The 23,438-nt window shown below is 42.5% G+C and overlaps 2 protein-coding genes across 6 annotated transcripts in view; one reads left to right on the forward strand and one right to left on the reverse strand.

Annotated features, from left to right (window-relative positions):
• The window catches only part of MYH11 (myosin heavy chain 11), a 64,379-nt gene extending 63,257 nt beyond the window's left edge, over positions 1-1,122 (forward strand). For 2 of the 3 annotated variants that reach the window (XM_076351206.1, XM_076351207.1), the window contains one exon: positions 415-1,122. In XM_076351206.1, the coding sequence (XP_076207321.1) occupies positions 415-553 (139 nt within the window). In that variant the 3' untranslated portion in view covers positions 554-1,122. The remainder of the gene's footprint in view (positions 1-414) is intronic. The other variant, XM_076351208.1, reaches the window with a different exon arrangement.
• Positions 1,123-3,223: 2,101 nt separating this feature from the next.
• On the reverse strand, positions 3,224-23,397 carry NDE1 (nudE neurodevelopment protein 1). Of its 3 annotated transcripts, XM_076351447.1 has the most exons (10): positions 23,304-23,397; positions 22,539-22,640; positions 14,424-14,553; positions 13,228-13,381; positions 9,892-10,040; positions 9,437-9,573; positions 8,169-8,348; positions 6,997-7,088; positions 5,813-5,949; positions 3,224-4,666 (listed from the first exon to the last, which is right to left on the reverse strand). In XM_076351447.1, the coding sequence occupies exons 3-10, from the start codon at positions 14,507-14,509 to the stop codon at positions 4,573-4,575; spliced, it is 1,029 nt and encodes a 342-aa protein (XP_076207562.1). In that variant the 5' UTR covers positions 14,510-14,553; positions 22,539-22,640; positions 23,304-23,397; the 3' UTR covers positions 3,224-4,572. The 3 variants fall into 3 exon arrangements, with proteins under 3 accessions (XP_076207562.1, XP_076207564.1, XP_076207563.1); XM_076351449.1 differs by lacking the exon at positions 22,539-22,640; XM_076351448.1 differs by lacking the exons at positions 22,539-22,640; positions 23,304-23,397 and adding an exon at positions 19,740-19,797.
• Between the last annotated feature and the right edge of the window lie 41 nt (positions 23,398-23,438).

A 23,438-nucleotide genomic window follows, 5' to 3' on the forward strand; every position in this document is an offset into this window, starting at 1 on the left:
AGCACAAGCTCTCTCTCTCCTTGCTGTTCTACAGGGACAGGAAGGATGCTCCCTGCTGTTGTGAGTACAAGCAGCTCCCTTTCCCATTCCTTCCCAGCACAACCAGTTGCAGTACCCATAGGGAAAAAACAGTGAAACGAAGGGAAGAGTAGGAGGGGGTTGGGACAGATGAGAACTTTTAAGCACCAGAACAGGAATCCCATCACAGTTCCAAGCAACTGGGAGTCTCAACCTGTCCACAAATTAGTCTTACATGCTACGGAACAGAAAGTTGTATTAGAGACCAACAGCTCTTGGCTGTTCTGCATTTAAAAATATCAGCCCCACAGGTACTGTTACAAAACTCTATGCTTATTTGTGAGGACTCCAAATGACCTAACACCTGATTATTTTTTTCCCCCCCTCTTACTGCAGGAGGGGAAATGAGCCAGCATCTTTTGCCCCACCCCGTAGATCTGGAGGCAGAAGAATAATTGAGAATGCAACAGAAGGAGGTGATGAAGAAATGGATGCAAGAGATGGAGATTTCAATGGAACAAAAGCCAGTGAATAAACACGCTTAAAAAATTGCACTGCAGCAAGGGGAGGGAGGATATTTAGCACTGTATAAGTCTACTCTTAGTGTCAAGGTCACATACACCCACTCCTCTGACAATGATAAAAGCACAACTGCCTTGTCTCCAATGTATAGATTAACGTTAAAAGTACTCCAAAACTTATTTTACCATGAAGTGTATTTGAAAAGGTAGGGGTTTTTTCAACACTCAGAGTAATTCACTTTGAGAATCTTCCAGAAAGTAAGTTCTAGTAGCTCAGATGATTTAAATCCCAGTGAACTACAGTTTACACAGGATTTACGAGACTGTTGCAGGGGGGGGAAAAAAAAAAAAAAAGGCATTGGTCAGTTAATCTTTTCTTAAACTTTCATTTTGTCTTGAGTATTCGATTAATATAGGGTTTTTTCCTGGTTACTACACCCCTGATGCACCATTCACAAGGTGGAAGTGCCTTTTTAATCACTTACTGAAAAATAAAATATCATTTGTTCCAATTAAGTCAACTGTTACAGTTTTATATGCACCATGGATGTGCTTACACACTAATAAAAGGCTATAAAAACTACTCCAGTATTATTGTGTACAGAGGTCACTTGGGTGCAATACAGCATGCTCAAAGGGAATGGGGCATGCAGTAGAGCTTCTTTACGACTCAAATACTTTTTAGAAAAGTTCATCTGTAATCATTAGAACAAAAAAAAAAAACAAACTTATTTTCTCCTAAGCAATTGCTTTTGAAGGAATAAAAAAAAAAGTATGTACACTGAGCTGAAGGTAAAATGACATGAAGTACCTGGGACAGGTTGGGTTACCTCACGGACACACAGTGCTAACTGAGGTGCCCTAGGGTGCGTGCAAGGGCTGACAGACATGACACAGGACGTGTAGGAGACTTGCAGCTTTCCGGTGCAGCAGCTGGAAAGCAGGCAGGGCCCTAAGTGTCTGTCTTTAGGCAACTGAACCCACCCTTGAAGTATGTACGCATAGGGATATTTCCAACTAAAGCCTCTAAAGCAGGCTGAAAACAATTAGAAACGAGCAGCCCACACTGAATGCAGTGATCCAAGCCAAGCTATTCTGCATTAAGGGATCAGCACACAGTTACTTCTTATTTTTGGAGCACTCCAACAGGACCGCAGCCCACCCCTGGGAACTACCAGGACCTACCACAAATCCATGCAGCTCTAGTACTTCCAGATAGCAGCTAGTTTTGTGGTCACACTGGGGCAGTAGAGCGCCACGCACAGCAAAGCCACACGTAGAATTACTCTGACTCGAGTACAGCGAGTTTACTCGATGTCTTAGGTTGTACAGCAAGTAAATCTTAAGCAGTGTGACTGCAGGGAGAGCAAGTCATGCAAAAACATCCACCTTGACAGTTAATGCAATCATCTTCTAAATCTAAGCATTGTTCCAGAAGGCACAGAAATCATAAACTGGGGATTCAGACTAGGCACCATTTAGTCAGCAGAATCAGAGCCCAAAGAATTCTCTCTGCTCATGAAAGAGTAAAGGAAGAATTTAAGTAAGAATCCTTTTAGAGCGATTAAGGTGCTAAGCTGCAGAGGAGGGGGGTTAGGAGCTATCGGATACGACCTTTTCATTGCTCTATCAGCCATGCAGCCCAGCTCTGTAAACATACTCAGGAGCTGGCTGTTAAGCACACAGCTTGTGAGCCTGCATGTGTGGGAACGAGGAGACCAAGGAAGTCAGATTTCATATAGAATGGTCTTAAGCACCAATGCTTAGAGCAGAACCAGCAAACTGAACATGGAGCCCTTCTAAAAGGAATTAATCTAGAAAATTCACATGCATAATGGTACAGGTTGGTCCGATGGTTAGAGCACTGCCCTATCACACTTGAGAAACTCAGGTTCCAGTCCCTGTTCTGCAAAGCTTGTGACAAAATAGGGAGTCAGAGTTTCTTTAGTAACACCACAGAAAGCATCCTTCTGCAACAGTGGCTGAACTGGTTCCTCTCCCAAAAAAGTTCCTCTCTGTACCATTAGAGGTGACTGTTCTGGACTAAATTATTTTGTCAATTCTTAGTAGCATATCCAGCCATAGACTATCTGATTATATCCGTAGTCACATTAATAATATATCTGTAAAATACATAATACTAGCACAGCCACGATTTTCCAACTTTCTACCTTGTCTCAATGCCATGTCTCAATCTGATGGCAAGCCAACTTGCTCACCAAGCAGGCAAATTCTGGCAAGATAAGGAAAATGCAACTTGTCTTGACTGATCCCTCTAGGCTACACAGTCTACTGAACCATAGTCCATGTGTCAGCACAACTAACAAAGCAGCCCAAGTGCTTCTGCTCCTCCTCATGGGTAAGAAAAGAGTGTCAGCTCCCTGTGTGAGAGGAGAGGACAAAAATCACATTAAAACAGCCAGAGTTCAAGACTTTAAGAGAGAGCAATGCCAATACTAAGCACTGTAAATCCCAGAGGCATGTTTGGCTATGGCAATATTTACATTCCTTAGGGTAGGAAACAACTAGAAGAAAGTGTAGGAAAATCTTTCCATGTGATTCAGCAAAACAAACAATGTGTCTTTCAGCTTCATTGATCAGAAACAGATGAGAAACTGGTAGTAAACATCTGTGCATAAACCACAGTGACAACTTACAAAAAAAACTCAAAATGAATCAACAACTAGAATTCAAAATAAGCTTTATTTTGCTCCCCAGTTAAGCCAACTTTGCAGATGGCCTCAATAATGGGAATGACCTGTGGTTATTTCCTGTTCCAGAGAAATAGATGCATCAGTGGCTGTTTTCACAGCATTTTCTTAAAAATAAAAAAAATTAAAAAAAACCCAAAACCCTTTTACACATTCTTTTGTGAAGTAAGCTCTCCCCACCCCCACTCAACCTACCCCCCCAGCAAAAAACATAAAAATTGTTTAGTCATGATTATTTTTGCAAGTACAGGCTTCCATAAGGTACATTAATACTGAGTGAGCCTACTCCATTTAAAAAACAAACCAAAATACAGTAATATTCTATAGGGGAAAAAAAAAAACCCGATTTAAAAATAATTGTCTACTCATATACACTTGTCTAGCATAAAGGACTTTTCAGGTTAAAAAACCATTTCTAAATTAGTAACAGCTGAAAGCATATATTCTCATAGAAAAAATAAAACAAGAAAAACACACTAATACCTAAGGCACATTAATAAGGGAGGTTTGGAAAGCAGTAAAACCCACCTATTAAGATGTTAGAACTAGGAACTTAATCAGGTCTCTTGCTTCCTACAACAGCCAGGCTTTATGGGCCACAACATGGCAAAAAAAGATGTCTATATGCTAAGCCAGTCCAAAGACTCCTACCTTGCGGTCAGCTCTAGGATCTCCTGAGTACCCTAAGCACTAGGCATTCCTCACCTTTAACCATGACCTGTTCTTAATGGCAAATCATTGCTTACAAAACCATCTTGCCACTATAGAGGCAAGTTTTTGTGTAGCAAGATTCTGACCAGCAAACATCCCACAAAAAGCTGAGCAGCTTCCCTGCAGAAATACACCTTTCTCCACATAAAACCACTCCTCTAATTCGGGTAACTGCAGCACACAACACCCATGACAGAAAGCCAGCACAACCAGAATTTAAGCCAGAACACCATGGTGCTGGCTTAACACCAAAAGCCAAAGCCTGAGGAGCTGTGTAGGGAATACTGTCTCTGTTGTAGGTAGAAGGACAATGGTTTTGACTGGCAGTGTCAAAAGACGCAACCTTTCAAGGAGCTTTTTACAGCAACTGATGTAGGAAGCAATTCGAAGTCCTGCACTGCTAGGCAGCATTGCTTTATCACACTACCCACAGAACTCAGCCAAGAGGCCAGACTGGGCAAGGCCACAGGAGGCCATTGCCAATTGCAGCTTCTTGTTCAGTTCTCACCTACCCCGAGACTGCTGCCTGATTGCTCATTGATATTCTCTTTAAAACTAAAGTTTAAAATATTTTTTTTTTTCTTTTCCTTTTCCAAAGCCAGCCAGGCTTTTCATAGCAGCATCTTGACAACACTTTGCGAGGGATGGCTCATTGGTCCCGGAATATTTGAAGGCCGTGTTCCAAACTCCAGGCGTTTCACTAACCTGCAAATACAAAATAGACGTTAGTGCATTTCTTGCTCAGTTTTACCGTCTTCAGAGTAACTGGTCACTTCCAGAGTACACTACTCAGCTTGAGAAATCAACGGATAAAAGAATATCACTGAGCACTAAGTGAGCCTGTTACTTAACTGGGCTGAGTTTCCACTGTAACAAAGGGCTCCATTTCCCTCTGAGTAGTGAGAACCTATCTTTTACAGGTGTCGGAATTTCAGTTCTAGCATGACAGCAGTAGATGTATAATCAGCTGCACAAATATGTAAATGTATGGCCCTCGAGGCTTTCTTGTAGGAGCTTTCATGAGGTTTCTCCCCAGGCTGGGATAGCAAGTACAATGTGGAGGACTCCTTCCACACAACAACTTTGGGCACTGAGTAACAGGACAAACCAGTACTCCCAGTGCAAGGGTCTAGCTGAATAATTAAGACTGGAACAAACTGTACTCTAAGCGCTTAATTTACAGAGAATCTAAATAGTGTGCAGTACAGGATTGGCAGGGTTTAAGCAGACACTGAACTGCAATATGCCATAACCTTGCTGATTTTTCTTCTTTTGTTTAAAAAAAGACAACCAGTTCAAGTGTTCAGACAAATTCATAATTTAAGTCAGGTAACCTCCTGTCAGCTGCTCCTTGGAAACATATCTTAGCAACCGTAAAGCATTCTGATTGAGTGAACCCATTACTTCCCTTTTTTCCAGTTCTCCCATAAATGAGAATCTTAACTGTGATAAGGGAAGTCCCTACATGCCATAATGTTCCTGAGACATCACTTGTACAAGAACATAAAGCATAAAACAAAATTGAGCCAATAAGCAAGAGCTCCTCTGTTGTACTTCGTCCCATTTAAACACTGCATTTATAATAAAATACACGTATTACATTTGCTTTGCATTTGTGGTTTTCAAAACTTGATTCCAGCTAGTCTTCAAATTTCAGCAGCTAGTGATTCCAAATTTTAAACTGATCTGAAACATTCAAATCATAATCCTGAATAACTAAATTTCATATCTTTTGAAAACAAATCTGTCTCTACCAAAACAAAGATTTAATACTAAATAGAACAGTACCAGTCACTAAGTTCTAACACCAACAGTTCTCACTAAGACACAACAGCAGAGAACAGCACTCACCCTGTATCACACAGCGGCTGATGAGGACTCAGGCGTGTTTCAAGAACATCTCTGTTCATGTACATGGACACTGTGGTTCTGTTTGGAGACTGGTCATAGACAAAGTTTCGGCAAGATGCAAGTTTGGACTCCAAAGCCTAATGGAAACACAGATGAGACAAGTGTCAGATATCACCCTTCTCTTTCACAAGATGGCACACCGAAATGGCATTAAGAGTGTTTGGGGGTGTGTGGTTTTTTGTTTGTTTCTTTTAGAATGAGTTGTCTAGTAGAAGAACCTGCTAGACCCCAGTGCCACATGAGTTCTGATTTTTTGAAGAGATGAAGCCAATCATCCTTCTAAAGCTGAATCTCTGTTTCTGTAGGGGAGGTTAAGGAGTTGATGCTGTTCACCAGCAGGAACACAAAATCTTCAGCTTCCTCAGGGAGATTTTGACATCTTTCTTACAGGCGTCACTTTTTAGATTACTAAATGTTCATTTGAGCTATCTGCTTCCCTAGACACATATTAGGTTGTATGTACTAGGTGGTACACCTGAGAGAACTAAGCCACAGATACCCTATTCTCCACCACGTGCTCCCATCCTAGATCACCCCACCTTTGCTGCTGGGTTACTCTTCAGCTGTATCAGTTCTGCAGCTCAGCCCATCAAAAAGTCATACAAATGCTTGTGCCCACACAGCACTGGGGCATAAGGGAAAAAACAGAAGGAGGTCAGGGGATAACTTTTCCAGCATCAGCACCACCTTAAATGTCAAACTACAGCTTAACATGACATTAGGCCTTGCTCAAAAGGCTACTGGACTCTTAAGGCAAACTTCACCAGAAGCCCTCTGGACAGCAGGCACCAGCCTGCTTCCTTCTCTGCCTTTCATGGGAGCAGATCCCTTCTTAATTAACTCATGCCAATTTATTCTTTCTGCACATGCACTTTCAGGAATTTGTAGAGGAACGTCTTATCCCCATGCAAATAAGATCTTAGAAAAGCAGAGCAGGGTCTATCTTTATTTGGGGGTTGGTCAGAAACGTACAAAGTCCAGACCAAATTTCAAGGCCACACTTAGCTAACCTGGGGACAAGATACTCTTTCCAGTCTCCCCTGAGCAGCAGTGCAAATAGTGCTGGCTGCAGTTTCAGACAGCTCTACCTTTCCAAAAGCATTGGTTAGCAGGTAATCACTCACCCCCACTTTTCGCAGCAAGTCTCCCACGATGTTAAGTGCAGATATTCTTGCAGCGGGTGTGAGAGGGGTTGCACCATAACTGTCCTCAAGACCTGCAGGGCAGGTTAAAGAAGGCTATATTACTCATTTTAAAAAAAAAAAAAAAAAGCTTTGACACTGGAAGTCAGAAGACAGCCTGACATACAGAGCAGAGGAAACACTGATATCTTCACCTTTTTGTATCTCACCTCCAGATCTTTCATATCCATTAGGAATATGAAGTACTGTCTCCCTGAGACGGCTCAAATTACACTGTCCTAAGCTAAAGTCTCTAGACATGCTGTGGCTTGGGTTTCTAGAGATCTGTTCTACCAGCCTACTCTGCATCTCTGTTGCTGCAGTGGGACCAGAGGGATGTGGCCTCAGAGAGGACCATCATCTCGCATTTTACTACAAATCTCCAAATCCTCTCACTTTTACAGAAGCATTAATTCCTCCACACAAAACACATAATTTTAGGTTAAGTATACTGAAGCCCACAATCAAACTTTGTTAGTGCTCAGAGCTATAATATCAAATTATCAGAATGTGACAGTAAAACTCCCTGCATTTACACATGAACACAGTTACTTAAAAAAACCAGAAATTTATGTAAGAAGGTGGGAGAGTTAGTGTTAGAGGCTTGAAATATTGAATTTATCAGTGCCCACAAAAAATAAGTAACTGCTATTATTGACATGAAAGCAGAGATGTAGTCATTTAGTACAGACAGCTAGGATGACTCGTCAGTGTTCTGTTGTTCCAGAGTAAAAAGAAAGCTTCTCTCAAAGAATACCTACTCTCACAGAGAAGCCAATTCAAGTTACACGAGTGTGACATTAAAGATCACACTGAAGTTTTTAAAATCCTTCCCCTAAGTTAGCCCAACGTCTCTGAGACAGTTGTGAACTAATAGTAAAGTCCCAGCAGCCCATCTTGTCCCTCACAATTATTATTACTGGACAGTTCAAGTCAAATGGAAATGAACAGCCTATGAATAAACCCCAAAATCACTGTCTATGAATACTGGATTTAGGTGTATTTAACTGAAACACTCAACTCTGCTCCCTTCTTCTCATTCCTCCTTTAGCCAGAAACTATAGTAAAAACAAGAGCATCAAATAGTATTTCTGTGCTGGTTCCCTGTCAGTCACCTCTCCTAAATGTCGCAGGGGTGGGTATGTTGATGTTGGGTGCCCGGTGCACCGAGGGAGTTGAAGGCACAGATAAGGACGCTTGAACTGCAGTGTCTGTTCTTTCTGTTTCCAGGGTAGTTCGCATCGGTGTTTTGGGTTTCTCCTGTTTCTGCTGCACTGCAAGCTCTTGTCGTAGATCTATGAAGGAAGCAACACAAAGCAAGCCTTTGGAGTATGTATCCAGCAAGATAAAAAACAGGTGAGAAAGTTTGGTTTGCTCAAAAGATTACTTTACCTCCACAAGGGAAACAAAGTCACTTATCCTTGTAAAGATTACTCCAGACATGTTCAAAATCTGGACGATCACTAAAGGCTTTTCTAGGATTGTGGCTCAAGATGTTTTTGTAGTATTAGTTCAGTTGCTGTTATCTGGCTTTAATTTTCATAGCCTTTCACAAGGCTCCCTTCGAGGCAGGGAATTAACTCCTTTCCAAATGTTATGGGCTGGTAAGCAGAGGCACATCAAGACTGAGGCTAGGCAACTTGGCACACTTTGGCTACATTCCAGGTCCCTGCCAGGTTGAGATCCTACCTATTGCACCCTTTTCTCTTCTACCCTGGTTTCCACATGAAAGAAACCTGAGCTGAGGCCAGGTGGAAGCCACACCATTATCTAGCCAAGGGATAGAGCACTTCTGTCCCACAGCCTGGCTGTAGCTTATGGAAACCACTTAAGGGCACAGAATCTGAGCAGAGCTGAAAATAGAAGGTGTTTTTCCAGCTCCATGGTCTCTCTCTTCTCACCCAGCCTTCTTGACAGATATCAAGAAGCTAGCACATGAGGCTATTCAAAGGTAACTAGAAGTTAGTCACAGCCCTCCTGTTTTACTGCCCCATTAGTGTTTCATTGACTCCACTTTTCACAGGCCAGGAAACAATGAGGTTAATATTTATTAAAGCTGACCTTCATGGGTTACAGGAAGCAAGACCAGCACATGCCCCAGCTGGACTGGCTGTTCTTAATCCCTTAAGGCCCTGAAGCATCACCACAGATTAGGAGAAGGCTGGAACAGACTTTTGCTTCTGTGAGCTGCTCTGGAACAAGGTCAGGAGTTCAAGGAGTGGGGGGGGAACAGTCTTGAAGCTTCCTCATTTGCTTCTACATTTCAGACAGCAGATTTAAAAGATGCAAACTTAAAAGCCAAGCTCTAAGATATATGGAGAGGACTGAACAGCTACAAGCCAGGAGGGGAGAAAGGGAAAGATACAAATAATTTCTGTCTAACCTCTAGCTTCATCTTTCAGGCGCTGCACGGACTCCAGAAGGTTTTCTTTCTCATCCAGCTCACTCTCCAGAAAGGCATTTCTTTCAATAGCCTGGTTTAAACGCTGTTCAAAGTCCTCCAGAGACATTATAGTGGCTCTGAAAAAGAGTGCACAAGATGTCACTACCAGCTCCTTCAAGCACATAGAGGAACGCCCGCTCTCACAAGAAAAGGGATAATGTTGCATTTTTGTTTGGTTTGCTTTGGTTTATTATTTTTTTTTATTTTAGCTTGTAAGATATGAAAGAGTGCAGTGGGGGGAGTGAAAGGGGGAAAAAATTATCGCACCTCCCATCTGCCACAAACCTTTTCACCACAGTCATCACCTAAGCAATTAGTTCTGAATGGCAGCTTAGTGACACCATGCTCACAGGACAGAACAAAGGTGGAAAAAGAAAACACAGAAGGTGGGTCACCTTTTTGCTCTTTCCAAGTCATCATTTGCTTGCTCGAGTTCTCGAATGTATTTCTGAAGTTGATCTTTAATAGCTTTTGTCTGTGCCAAGTCATCTTCCAGCGCAGAGATTTGCCTGTATCCTTCCGAATGCTGCATTTCAATCTTCTCCTAATCAAAGGCAAATCAAACAGTGTATCAGGGACTTAGCAATGCATGTTCTCTTTCTGTGGCATTGTCTGAGCCCCTTTAAAGGCAGAGGCAGATGCTGTGAAGTTTTTTTGAGAAACATCACCTTACAAATGGTAAAATGCCAACAAAGCCAATTGCTCACATACTTCTGGGCTGCCAGAAGACAAGAGCTCTTCCTGTCACTCCTTATCAAACAATGGTGCTGGGGAGCAGTTCCCGACCTCCACAGCACAGGGCCGTTCCTTGCTCTCCCAGACAGTGAGACTCAGCATAATTTCTGAGCCCCAAGAGCTTTAGCAACACACGAAGCAGGATGCAAGAGAAGCCACCTACTTTCAGCTCTAATAACAAGTCAAGCAGTACTTAGGAGCCTAAATAACAAGAAAAAAAATACATCCAAGTGTGACACTATTACATACTGCTGTGGAACCAGCAGGATTCTCCACTGCCCCTGTGGTTTTATTAGTCCAAAGCAGGTTCAGAGTTCTAGATCACAAAACATTTCAGGTGCAGTTATGCAACATGCTTTGGATGTGAACCTAAAACAAACCCTGTCTCCCTTTACAGCACGTACACAAGGGTACATTTAAGAGAGGCACAGGTGGGGAGGAAGGCTTAGCTTCTCCATCAAATATCTCTCTCCTGCTATTGCCGCTATCTGCAGAGTTAGCTCCACATCCTGTGACAGGGAAAGCTTCACAACACACCATCTACTGCAATACTTTACACTCCACAACCTCGCTATCAGATCACTTCAACACGCCAGAGATTTTTTTGAAACTCCAAAATTGCTCTATAAGTAGCATACCTGAAGTGCTTTCTCCATCCAGAATTTAAGTACAACACACTTGAAGTCACTGAAAACAAATCCATGCACTGGAATTCGAAAACCATGGCATGTAGTCTAGCATGACTGATAATATGAAGACAGTTATTTTAGCACATGAAATGCACAGACAAGGAGGAGGGAAAGAGATACCCATTCTGAACTAAGAAATTCTTATTTGATTACAGTGTGGTGACACTGCCATAATTCTGGATCTCTGAAGCATAGTTACATGCTGAATTTAAGAGCCCCCAAGCTCTTAAGAGGCAGATTACTTTCAACTAGCTTTTCAGGACTCTCTAATCAAACCCTCCAAAGCATTATTTCCATTTATTTTTAGGTAGTGTAAACTCTGGTTTCTGAGGGGGGAGCAAGCACTCACACTAGGCTGGTAAGCTCAAAACTGTGGTTTTGAGCCCACAGGCTGTGTGGGCCTGACAAAGTTCACTAGTGTTGACCTAGATGCAGACACCAACCCTTGATGGGCTCAGTTAACACTGCTGCTCAATAGCTTCACGAGTTTAGTGCTTTGCTCTTGAATTGATTCAGATAAAAGACCAGAATTGCAAGGTTTGAGTCTTTGTTTTTAGCCAATTGTAATAAACTATCAGCTGATGTGGCCATCAATGGAGTCTCTGTTCCTTCACTGCAGGCTGTTACTGCAGTTTTCAGGCTCCATGAATAGCCAATTGTTAAACGGTTTGTTTCAAGCAGAATATGTTTTAATAAAGTTATCTACCGTGAAGAATAATTTAAGGCTTTCTAAAATATGTTTACCCTCCACTGTTCGAGGTTCTATGTTTTTTCGTACTATTTTCATTCCTGACTGCTTCGGCTGGTTCATTGTCCCTTCCTCTCATCCTAGCTCCTCTAGAGAAAGAAAATAGTCCATATTCTCCTCAATTAAATTAACTGCAGGTTTTATTTTTGTCAAACTTATGCCTTCTCCCCAAACCCATCAGCTTCCATGCGTTTATGTGGCTACATGGAACAGTAGACCAACACTCCATACAACATGCAGAGCATTTAACACTGCTAAGGCACCAATCAAAGAACAAAGATCAGTGCAACATAACAAATACAATGAAACAAGCCTTGGAGGTTTTGCTATCAAAAAGCAGGGGAGGGAGGGAAAAAACATCACTAAGTGAGCGCTAGAGGGACAGGACATCTGTCTGGAACGGAAGGAAGTTCCCTTAAGACAGTAATTTGGACAACAGTTTAGACAAAAGGCATCGCAAACCCAGATTAATCCAGTGATTAATCACTTATAAGTGTTTACAAATACCTTCACTCCCATTAGCTCATTATTGCATCCAATTGAGTAGAAGAAGTGTAATTAAATAAATCTCTGCTTCCACAGATATTGACCTAGCCAAAATACAGTGTAGTGTTTCTTGGGCAACTATACCTCACCTTTAAGTAAAAGGCCAACAAGATCAAACTTTAAAAAGGCACACCAATTTCAAAAACAATTTTTTTTCAAGTTTAAGAAAACTTACCAGTATTTCCTAAACCTGTCAACCAGCACAGGGGTCTAGCAGCATCTTTAATGAGACTGAAATGAGGCAGACTCACTCTTCATACTCTAGATAGCTTCATTATTTCTTAAGTCACTCTGGTAAGAAGTTCCATCTCAGTAAGTTCATATCCCTTATGTTTTATAATTATGGAAGTTAATGCTTCTCAGCTGGTTCTTAGTTTCACAGAAGGCTAACCAAGCATAAAGAGGATAAATTATTTTTCCCCAAGTACAGACAGATTCAGTAACGAAACCAGGACTGAAACTGTTTTATGCCTCTCAGTTCTATGTGCTACCCACCGGCTGCTGCTTCCCAGCTTATCTGGAATGCCAGGTAACAAATACACAAGGGTTTAAAACTACTGAATTTTCTTAGGTAATGCAAGAACACAGCTGGAATGTTTGTATTTTGATTGTTCTGCAATATTATCTGTGTCTGCACAACACAGACAGCAGGAAAGCTGCCAACAAAAGCACTAAGTAGATGGAAGAAGGAATAGAACAGCAGCTCTGTTATGTTCATGTTTACTCTCCACTCTACTGCAAACAGTTTTCTCCCATCCCAAATCTATCCTGACACATAGCCACAACCTGCAAACAGGGGTTCAGGAACATTACCAAGGTACCCAACACCCTCAAAGCAGACAACAGATTGGTATTTCTTAATTTTTCAAGACTTTCTTTTTTTCAGTTTTCTGTTCAATTTCTTTGTAATGCTGAAGGTCCCTGTCCACAAGGCAAGCTGAATCTGCACATGCCTGTCTCATTCACCTTTACACTTGGGATGTACAGATACTATATGCATCATCCACTGTTACCTTAACTGACTCCAGTTCCATTCGTAGACGATTGTTTTCTGACAGAAGGTCTCTGTTTCTGGACTCTGTTTGCTGCAGCTGAGTCTCCAGTTCAGCTTCATACTCTCGACTCCCTTCTTGGAATTCACGCAATTCCTCCTGTGTGTTCTCAGCACTAGAGAGCAATTCCAGCAACGGAACTCATCATAATGAACAAAGAAAAAAATATCTCTTGTACACTCAAGGTAAAAAAAAAAATACTGCCCTTTAACACAGAAGGCTCTATGCCCTTCTCCAACATATATATTCAACAGGAAGAGAGGACCATATGCAAATGTTTCCCCCTCAAGTATGGAAAGCCACCCCATAGCAAACTGGTACACAAATAAAAAAAGCCCAAATAAATAGAAAAATCCCAAAGTCTGTCTTCACACTATAGGTGTTGAGGACATGTGGAGTCTCTTTAGCTTGTACATTGTCCACTGCCATCTGCATATCTAATCTGTTATTCAATTCAATTATTTATTTGGAAATATGAACAAAGCCATTTTCGTTTAGCAATAAAAAGTGAGAAAAAGATGGAAGGAAAGATGTTCTTATATTCTTAAACAATTCTATTGAAATAATCCTCCAGCAAGCTAAACAAGCAGCACTGAAAGGTCTGAACACCTGGTCTAAGAAAGGACCCACCAATATCAGCATCTAAAAAGTTTGGGTTTTTTTCACCCTTTACTGCATTTAGTGCAACATACTGAGCTAAAGGGAAGAGCAAAGTATGTCCATTCTCAGCCAGGGATCCTCCTCCATCTACGTGCTGTCAAACCACCCTTGATCCACGCAGAGATATAAAGAGTGAACAGCAGCATCTCTGTCTGCAATGGCCTGGCTCATCCACCCCCAACAAGGTTCTGCAGTGAGTTATGTTTACCTGGGCTGCCCACAGACTGCAGTCAGAGGCACAATTTCAGCACACACAGTCCTACTCAAACCAGAGCAGGGACCAAAACCAGCAGTGCCACAGCAGCACAGATTCATTGCTCAAATAAGCATACAGGACTCTGGGCTGCTGTAGTTTATGCAGAAGCATTGCTACTGCCACCACTCAAGATAGCACCACATAGGAGAGTAAATTCAAGGTGGTTCAGCTATCTATGTCTTTGCATACAGTGTTTATGCACCCTATCGAACAACTTAGAGGAATGAAGCCACTGCCTTACCACTGCTTGTATTTCATAGCCAGCTCTTTCCAGTATCTGGTTTCCTCTTCCACTGAGCTGAAGTGATGTCCTTCTGAGTCTTCCATGATGAGTCCTCAAAGTTTAAAACTCCTGTTTCATTTTTTGCCCCCTGGAAAATTAAAGGATCAAGCATAAGAGCTAATGCAGTGAGCTACCTCAGTACTTTTTGCTGCAGAGCAGTGCATCCCTCCTCCCAGGAAGTCACTGCACGCCTGGAGACCAAACTAAAGACCAGCCTTGACAGGGCTCTTCCAGATATACCATAAATGCAAAGAATCACTACTGAGTAATCAAGTCTCTTTCCCCAGTTCTCCCAAGGCTGCTGCATGCTTAGAATCATAGAATCATTAAGGTTGGAAAAGACCTCTAAGATCGAGTCCAACCGTCAACCCAACACCACCATGCCCACTAAACCATGTCCCTAAGCGCCTCATCTACACGTCTTTTAAATACCTCCAGGGATGGTGACTCAACCACTTCCCTGGGCAGCCTCTTCCAATGTTTAACCACTCTTTCAGTAAAGAAGTTTTTCCTCATGTCCAATGAGGATGCTTACGCCACATCCCCAGCAGTGAGCACCTTCCCCACCCTCTGACTACACAGCACAGAGCACCAAACCTCAAACTTTAGCCGCAGCTGTCCCAACGCACACAGAACACAAGTGAAAGAGAAGACATCTAAGGCACAACTTCAGCTCCAAAGACAGTGCAATTAAGGCCGATTTCAACAACCCTAAAGATGCTTACCCTGAAATTGAAGAGAAACTTCAGAGAGACACAGAGAAGGTACTCAAGATACTAATTTCCTGTGTTAACATTTCCAGGAACACCTAAGCTTTTTACAGACATAACTGCTGGACACGTGAAAAATTTCTCCTTAGGTCAAGATAGACAAAACTACCCAACTTTAAACCTGAAATATCATAACCCATGTATGGCTGAGAGCCACAATATACCTAAATGCCTCAGAGAGCCATGGGAGAAGGGAACTCCAGAAATTCCCAGGGAAGTGAGGATAAAAGCTTCACAGAGGTTTTAGTGGGATACCACCTGGCTGGACTAGGTACACAGATAGATTGCAGCAACCCAGTGAGCAATCCAGACCATCCAGCTGTCCCTGTGCCAGCATAAACCCAGTCACAGGACATAGTCCCAAACAGGAACAACACATGAGAAGAGCCACAGGGGAATCAAGAACCTTAAGCTAGTCACTCCCGCTTAAAGACTTAAGTATCTAGACACCACAATTAAATAAATGCCCTCTGATGTGCATGATGCACTCTAATAAACAGGTCACTAGCAAATATCATTTTATATGAGTTAGTCTTGACAACGGAGAAACATCAGACCTAATGCTCTGGATAACCTGCCCATGTGCAACCGTGGGTGAGGCAAAGATTCCACATAGACATTATCAATTTAGTAGAAACCCAAATAGATCAAGGACAGTAAATAAAGGTGGAGTTGAACAATTCACGACAACGGCATTTGTCAGAGAACTGTATCACTGAAATCTAATGACTGAGGAAACACAGTTGTTCTACCAAGTTTCAGCTCCAGATCTACTGAGCAAAACATTTCCTAGAGGTAATCCTGATAGAATAAAGAGGAAAAAATAGCCAAAGCCTTCAAAGATCATTTAGACATCAGTCCTGCCTTCTACTCTTCTTATTTATGATACTCAGGAAATGCTGAAGTAGACCTTCTGAGCAGCATGTCATAGCTAAAGAAAATGTGCATCCACTGCACATCTATTGAACTCAATGGAAAAATTATTCATAACCTGTGTTCAGACTGCCCTCTTCAGAAAATCACCTGGTTTAAACAGGATTAACAGCCTGGTATCTATCCGGTAACTCTACTGAAACAAACATAAGTAGTTCTTACCTCTACTACAGACAACAGTTTCAAGTACTCAGAGTAGTCTGGGGATCTAAAGCCCAATTCTTACATACCCAAGCAGTGCTACAAAGCACAAGTCCTTTTCACAGCCTAGGCTACTTTCAGGAGACTATTGAGCAAAGAGTAAGCAGCTGTCACAGCTAAGTGGGCTGTGCCCACACACCTCAATGCACAGTATCAGCTACACACTCATGGAAATTACCCTATTATTTAGAAGGGGAGATGGCAGGTGAGGGGAAAAGTTACTAAGCTTTAGTTTTTATAATTCAGTTTCTTGACACAAAATGTTAATTAGATAAAGCTACATGTCTTCCTTCTAACAAACAAAAACCACTGTGTGATGTATTGACACACTTCCAGCAAGAAGTCTCAAGGCTGCTGCTCTTTGTATGTATTTACAGAAGTAGGCACTGGGGAAAAAAAGAGAGGAAAAGGAGTGTGAGTAAGGAGGAGTGATTTTCCAAATAGTACCCTTGCCCATTAAAAAGAAAATCACAACCAAGCATAATTAACATTCTTGACCTAGGACAGTTTACAACACATCTACTCTATTATTTTTTAAGTGAACTGAAAGTGCCTTTGATGTTAATGAGTATGTCCTTACGCTCAAGGCACTGTGTACACACGCACCAATCCTTGCAGCACATTTGTAAAGAAAAAAAAAAAATTTTCTCTTTTACAAATGAGGGACAGGGAGGGAGGGTCAGACACAAAGAAGTGATGCAGGTGCAATGAGAAACGAAGAAGGACCAGCATCCATTACTGTGGCCAAACCACTCCAGAGAACAGCAAGCCAGAGTTTCCTTTAGCTGGTTATTTCTCACCACTCAGACAACAGGAAGTTTCTGTATTTCTTCAAGAACTGAGATTCCACCCAGGGTATGCCTGGTTTTGCTACACAAATTAAAATATACTTCATAAGTCTCCAAACAGGAATTATTGTGACATAAGCATTATAATAAATCCCATATCTGTGTTCAGACAGTCAACAAAAAAGTCAGACAAGACAAAAGATGGAGTGCAAGACATCTTGCTCCCAAAAGCTTTCAAACAACCCTTTAGAACCAAAAGACACAGCTCCCATCAGCCTCAAAAGCTTGAATATGCTCATATCTAGCTCTCACTTGTGTTTTTACACTGCATTTTGGAAGGACTAAAAGAACGTACTAATTTGCATTTTTTAAGATTGTATGGTCACATACAAATGAACTTTCCCTAACCGAGCCATAAGATTTATGAGAGTTGCACAGAACCTTGATAACTTTCACAGAAGCATAAAGATGCTGTCCTCTTTGGATTTTAAGTATGTCTTTGTAAACATGAGATTATGGACCCACTAAGGATGTTATCCATTAAAAGTACGCTCTGTTTCATGGTTACCATTACTAAAGAGTACTCATAATTCAAAATTAATTGTTAAAATGCAAATACATGGAAGGACTGTGGACTTATACTTATTCCACAGAGATGACAACATGGCAGAGATTGTTTCACTACTGTCCCATGCCACAGGCACATGCTTTTTGTCCGCAACACACAAAGACGACCTATTAGGTACCCAGTATACCTGCACTACATCTTAACTCGCAGGGGTTTTCAAACTAACCAAAGATGCAAGACACAAACTTAAACTCAAAAGAAAAATTCCAAGTTTTAGACAAAGTATTAAAGCTTTTCTTTATTTTCTGAATTTTTTTTTTTACACAAAAAACACTCACATAAATCTTTCTAAACTGTAGAAAGGGTAGGGCTTTGACTTTTTGTTTTCCCCCCTACTGCCTTCTCCCCTTGATTTTTAACAGCTTGAAGACAGTATGCAAAATGCCTGGAAAGTAATTAATTAAACCAATTAGGAACTTCTCATTGTCTAGGCTCACTACAAAAGGGGGGAGGACGAGGGGGGTGAAGGAGGTTTTAGCAATGTTTTGTTAAACATTGGCAAACGTGGAAAAATTGAGGAGAGAAAGTCACAGTCTATAGCAGGTACACACTGGCTGCACCTTACTTGTTTTCACACACATGAAGCCAGAAGAGACATCTGGCCAGACTTCCTGTGCGCGAGCAGCACAAGTGCTGGTCACACACATTACAAAACCTCTACATCATACAGGAAGTGGAAGTGTTCATGGGTGGGGAACGGACTTCTGCAAGGAGAAAAATACCTCAGCATAAACGTTGCAAGAAACAATTTCATACAAGTGAGAGCAGAGTTGCAAAATTCTTAAGGAAAAAAACATTAAGAAAAGCCACACACACAAAATTATTGAAGGAACTTCAATTTGGGAGTCAGAGTCTGAGTTCATCAAATTCATGAGGACCTCAACTTAGATTCTGTTTCAGTCCTAGAATAAAGGACTCAAAACAACCCTGCATACTGAATACTATTTAAAAAAAAAAAAAAAAAGAACGTATTAGCTTGGTGAACAATGTTGGCCTATCTTTGTAGCAATGCCTGATGGTCTGAGTCAGAGCAACTCATATTGTAATAAAAAATTCAGAGTAAAACAGTACCATAAATGCTACCAAATTATCCATGGCAGAGATGATGTAAGCTCCTATTAGACATTTTTTCCTAACTGTAAACCAAAACAAAAACTCTCTTTGCTCCTGAAAAGTAGCTTTCCCATCCTATGAAAATTACACTTTCTTAAAATAGTCCCCTTGCAAGGGTCTTCCTGTAACACGAGGGCCTATTTTCTTTTGTTTAAGCGATACAAAAGAAAATCACCACAAGAGAGAAAGAAAAGGAAGAGGTCATCGGAGTGCCAGGATTACTACAGAATCCCACAGCCAGCACTGAAAAGAGTTATCATCTTCTCAGGGTCTTCTCTATCAAAAGGCTTAATTCAGCAAAGCCCTCAACTTTTCAGATACCAGTCCAGCTCCAATACTTTCGAGTTTCCAGTGATTCCCAAGGAAACTCCGCAAAGTTTTCTCTCCTGAAATGCCTGACCTTGATGCTTCCAGCTGCCAGCCAAGAGGTCAGCCAGGCAGCGCTCTCGGGCTGCCCATTCCCATTCGGAGCACGACGCCGGGAGAGAGCTAAGCCAGCGGGCACGGTTCCCACGCTCCGCTCCCCTCCCCTCCCCTCCCCACCAACAACCGCGAGAGCAACTCCAGAAGCGGAGGGAGATTCAGGTTCGCAAGGCAGGATGCGGCAAGGAGCGGGGGCCCGCACACGGGCAGGGTCCCAGCTCCATCTCCCCTTGCCTCCTCGACCCTGCCCCAGTTACCACCGCAGGACGAGGGACACCAGGAGGGACCGCGCCGCACCGAAACCGCCCTTCCCTCCCCTACACGCGGCAAGGGCGCTCCGCCAGAGGGGGAAGCCCCGGAGCGCCGCCCACCCTCCCGCCAGCCTGCCGGGCTGCGCAGGGGAGCCCCGGTCTCTCACCGCCACCGCCGCACAGACCGCGGAGCTCCGCGCCGGCAGCTGCCGCTCTCCCCGGCCCGGCCCGACACGGCCGCCCCATTGGCTGCCGGTCACGTGCCGCAGGGGGCTCCGCCAATCAGCGCCGCCAGGACGCGCCTGCTGGAAGGTTTGGAAAGTTTCGTTACTTTCAAAAGGCGCTCGGGGGCGGCGGCGGTCCCGGCCCGGCCCGGCCCGGCCCGGCCCGGCCCGACCCTCCGCTACCGGCCCCGGCCCTCCGCCACGGCCCCCAAAGCGGGGAGCGACGACCCGTCCTCGGCTGCGTGCTCTGTGCATGCTCACGCTCAGTCCTGGTACGCGTGAACCACGCTAAACCCTTTCATCGGTGTTTTATGAGCTACAGTGAGCACAAGGGCCTGCACCTTCTAAGACGTTAACGGTATAAATCAGCATTTGCCACCATGCTGCAATCTAAATACACGTTTTCCCTTGAAATGTTCTAAAAGAGGAAAAGCTTTACATCAGATATTACTTTTTTTATTCCAAAGGCCTCTTCCGAAAGAGCGAGCAGTGAGACAGTGACTGTAACTATCGAACGCCAGTGCAACGTTTTCAGACTACAGTCCCCTTCTCACAACCGAGGAACAGGCTTCTGTGTCACTGAAGCTCGTGCTGCAAGAACAAAGCAGTCTATGACATTTTAGACACTTGCACTCATCTACATCTCAGCATGATGTCATCATTCCAGAAACCGAGCCGCAAGCATCCGCAGGGGAACGAGCTCCCCGCGGAGAACGGGACGAGCTGCAGCTCGATGCAGCCAATAAATTACTTGCCACGCCCTCACCACGCAGGATCAATATGAAGGCACTGAGGTATGCGGAGGCTCTCCCAAGTGCCCTGGGTGTTCCTACCCAACAGCGTACACAAACACTTGGTCATTAGGCGTGTCTGGCATTTGTTTCCCGAGTCAAAACAAAACCGCAAATTATCACATGTGTGTAGATGCACTCCAGCCCACATACGTACGGCCGTATGTCACTGAGTATCACTTCACACCCCTGCGGCACGTTTTACAAACTGCTGGATGATAGGCATCCACACGCAGGGGCCCCGATCCCAGTTTTATTTACTTCTGTGATGCAATACCAGGCCTGGAGCGGAGTCTGATCCTGAAAAGACTTAAAAGTCTAAACTGGGAATGTGCCTCTCCCAAATACTTTGTAGAACAAGGCTAGGGCTGTAACAAAGAGGATGGACGCTTTTCTGTAAGAATATTCCACTAAGAGAAATCTATCCATAGCTAAGATAACTTTAACTGAAAAGGATGAGCAAAACAATTATACTTTCAGGTCAGGTGTTCAGCAAAATAATTATATTTTGAGGTCAGATGTTCAGCAGAAGTAAATGGAGACAAACTATTATACAACTATAAATAGAAAACTAAATTAGCTATTTAAAAAACTGGGTTAATAGCAATTTGCAGTTCTGTCATTACTCAAGAATGCTTTTGTTATCTGATAAGTTACAGAAAATAAACCATATACTATCGTAGTATGTCCCCAGTAATTAAAAAATTTATACATTGTTTGCAAGTTTGGGACAAAGGACATTTTACTTCAACTCTTCGAACAAATCTTTGAGGGTAGTGTGAGTACACAGATGATATCAAAGGTACATCTGAGCATTTTTTATAGTTATCATCTTGAAATACTTGTAAAACATAGCAAAAATTCTCAGATTTCAGAGGAAGCTGTTTAGCCTCTCATTCAATTCCGAAACAGTGTAACAGCACCCTAACAAATGCCAGAGGCTCAGAGAAACTACTGTACACAAGCAATAAGTATTAAAAAAAAAGGTTACAGTAATTACTATCACTGCCTTGTCTGCAAGAAGAATGAGAACATTTGTCTGTTTTAAAATTAGCAGAAGAGAAGAAATGATTTCATGCATTTATTTTTAGTTTGCTGATTAATAATTAATAAATGACAGATTTTTGTGGTGCTAGGGTTCATGTGCTGGTTATTTTAATGAGAATGCCAGACTGATTCTTCCATGAAAGCTAAGGGGGCAAAAATGTATACACTTTAAGTTCTGGTAAGGTTGCAACACCTTATCTTTTGGCAATAAGCTTCTTATGGGGAAAAAAAGGTTTGCTTTGCTGCAAGAATTAAGTAACTCACCACAGAACCACTCTATGGATGGAACAGGAACTGATCATCAATTGTCATTACAAACTACTGAACTTTTTTTTTTTAATGGATTACTGATACCCATAACAAGATGTGACAAACATATGTATTAGAATATTATATGGAAATATTGCTATCACTGAAGAGCAAGTATTTAACATCAATGAAACCTATTTCTGTCTCTTTAAAGATGTTATATAATTCTCTGCAGTCTGCATATGTAAAATTGGGTTTGCATACGCTTAAGCAAGAAACAGAGTCTCACTACTTTAAAACCCTTCTGGTATCTTGAACTGACAAATTGTTGATGAAACTGTCAAATGCTCATTAACAGCACTGGCTTGTTAAGCAAAGCAAAACATAACACCACTCAAGGCCTTGATACACAGCAGCATTACACCCTGGGTGAACCATGGTGGCAGGGGCAAGACTAGACGTAGGTATGAGCATTGTCACTAAGACGACTCTTAATCTTGTTGGTGGCTACAACCCATTAAGGCAAAGGTGAAGGTAAAATGACAACTTAGCCTAATACCATGATGCTGCTTATGATCAAAAGATACCGAGCCACCAAAAAGTGGACCCTCACCCTGCCCTGTCACTAACCCCCCTCCTTGAGGGGCTAAGCTACCTGCATGTCAAGGAGCAAGCCCAGCCTGGATGATACAGATTTGCCGCACAACTTTGGCCCAGACTTCTGAGGAAACTGTTAAATTGCAAGACAGAGCTGTGTCTGTAGAAAGAGAAGAAAAGTAAAATTACAAATAGAGGTAGGGTTGTTGAGAACAGGACTATTAGTAGCACAAGGAATCAAGAGGAAAAATATCAATGTGGAGAGTTATAGAATCCTAAAGTGAGTAAATCCCAGTTATCTTCAGTGGGTTGCCAGTATCACCCACATCAACAGACCCAGTGAATGATAATAAATTACCATCGATAATAAAATTGAGGTCGCAGTGGAGGCCCACCCTTTTCTTGATGCTTGTTTGGCCAGCAGATTATCAGGGGGTGGGGACCACACTAACGCCTAATCCAGTGGCTTGCTAGAAGCTTGCTCTTTTTTGTTAGCCAGTAATTGCTTTATATTTTTAAGCAGTATATATCTTACTTCGGGAATTTCTTTATGCACAGCTAATGATGCCCAAAGCGACTCAGAGAAGGACAGTACAGAGAGGTCAGACACTTCTGTTACAATAAGCAAACAGCAGATTTCTGAACAGTACTGACATTTAACTGCTGTCCTCAGCCTTAGGACTATACACTGCCTTCAAGGGAACAGGCTCCTAAAAATGGTTAAAGCTGTCTGTCCCTGGCAACCTACCAAGATTTTTTTGTGTGTGCGAAAAAAGTTCTAAGTGAAAGCTTGAATTCTGCACAAAGTGTCAAAAATTATTACCTATAAGAGTCCAGCTCAACGCTGTGGCAATTTCCTCATTGCCTACCGCATGCCAGAGCGGTGAGCACACCTGCTCAGGTACCTGCTGGGAAGCCAGGCCCCTCCACAGGACTTCCCGGAGAACCCTCCGGGGCC

This window comes from Aptenodytes patagonicus, chromosome 13 (genome assembly GCF_965638725.1).
Source record: "Aptenodytes patagonicus chromosome 13, bAptPat1.pri.cur, whole genome shotgun sequence".
NCBI classification, from domain to species: domain Eukaryota; kingdom Metazoa; phylum Chordata; class Aves; order Sphenisciformes; family Spheniscidae; genus Aptenodytes; species Aptenodytes patagonicus.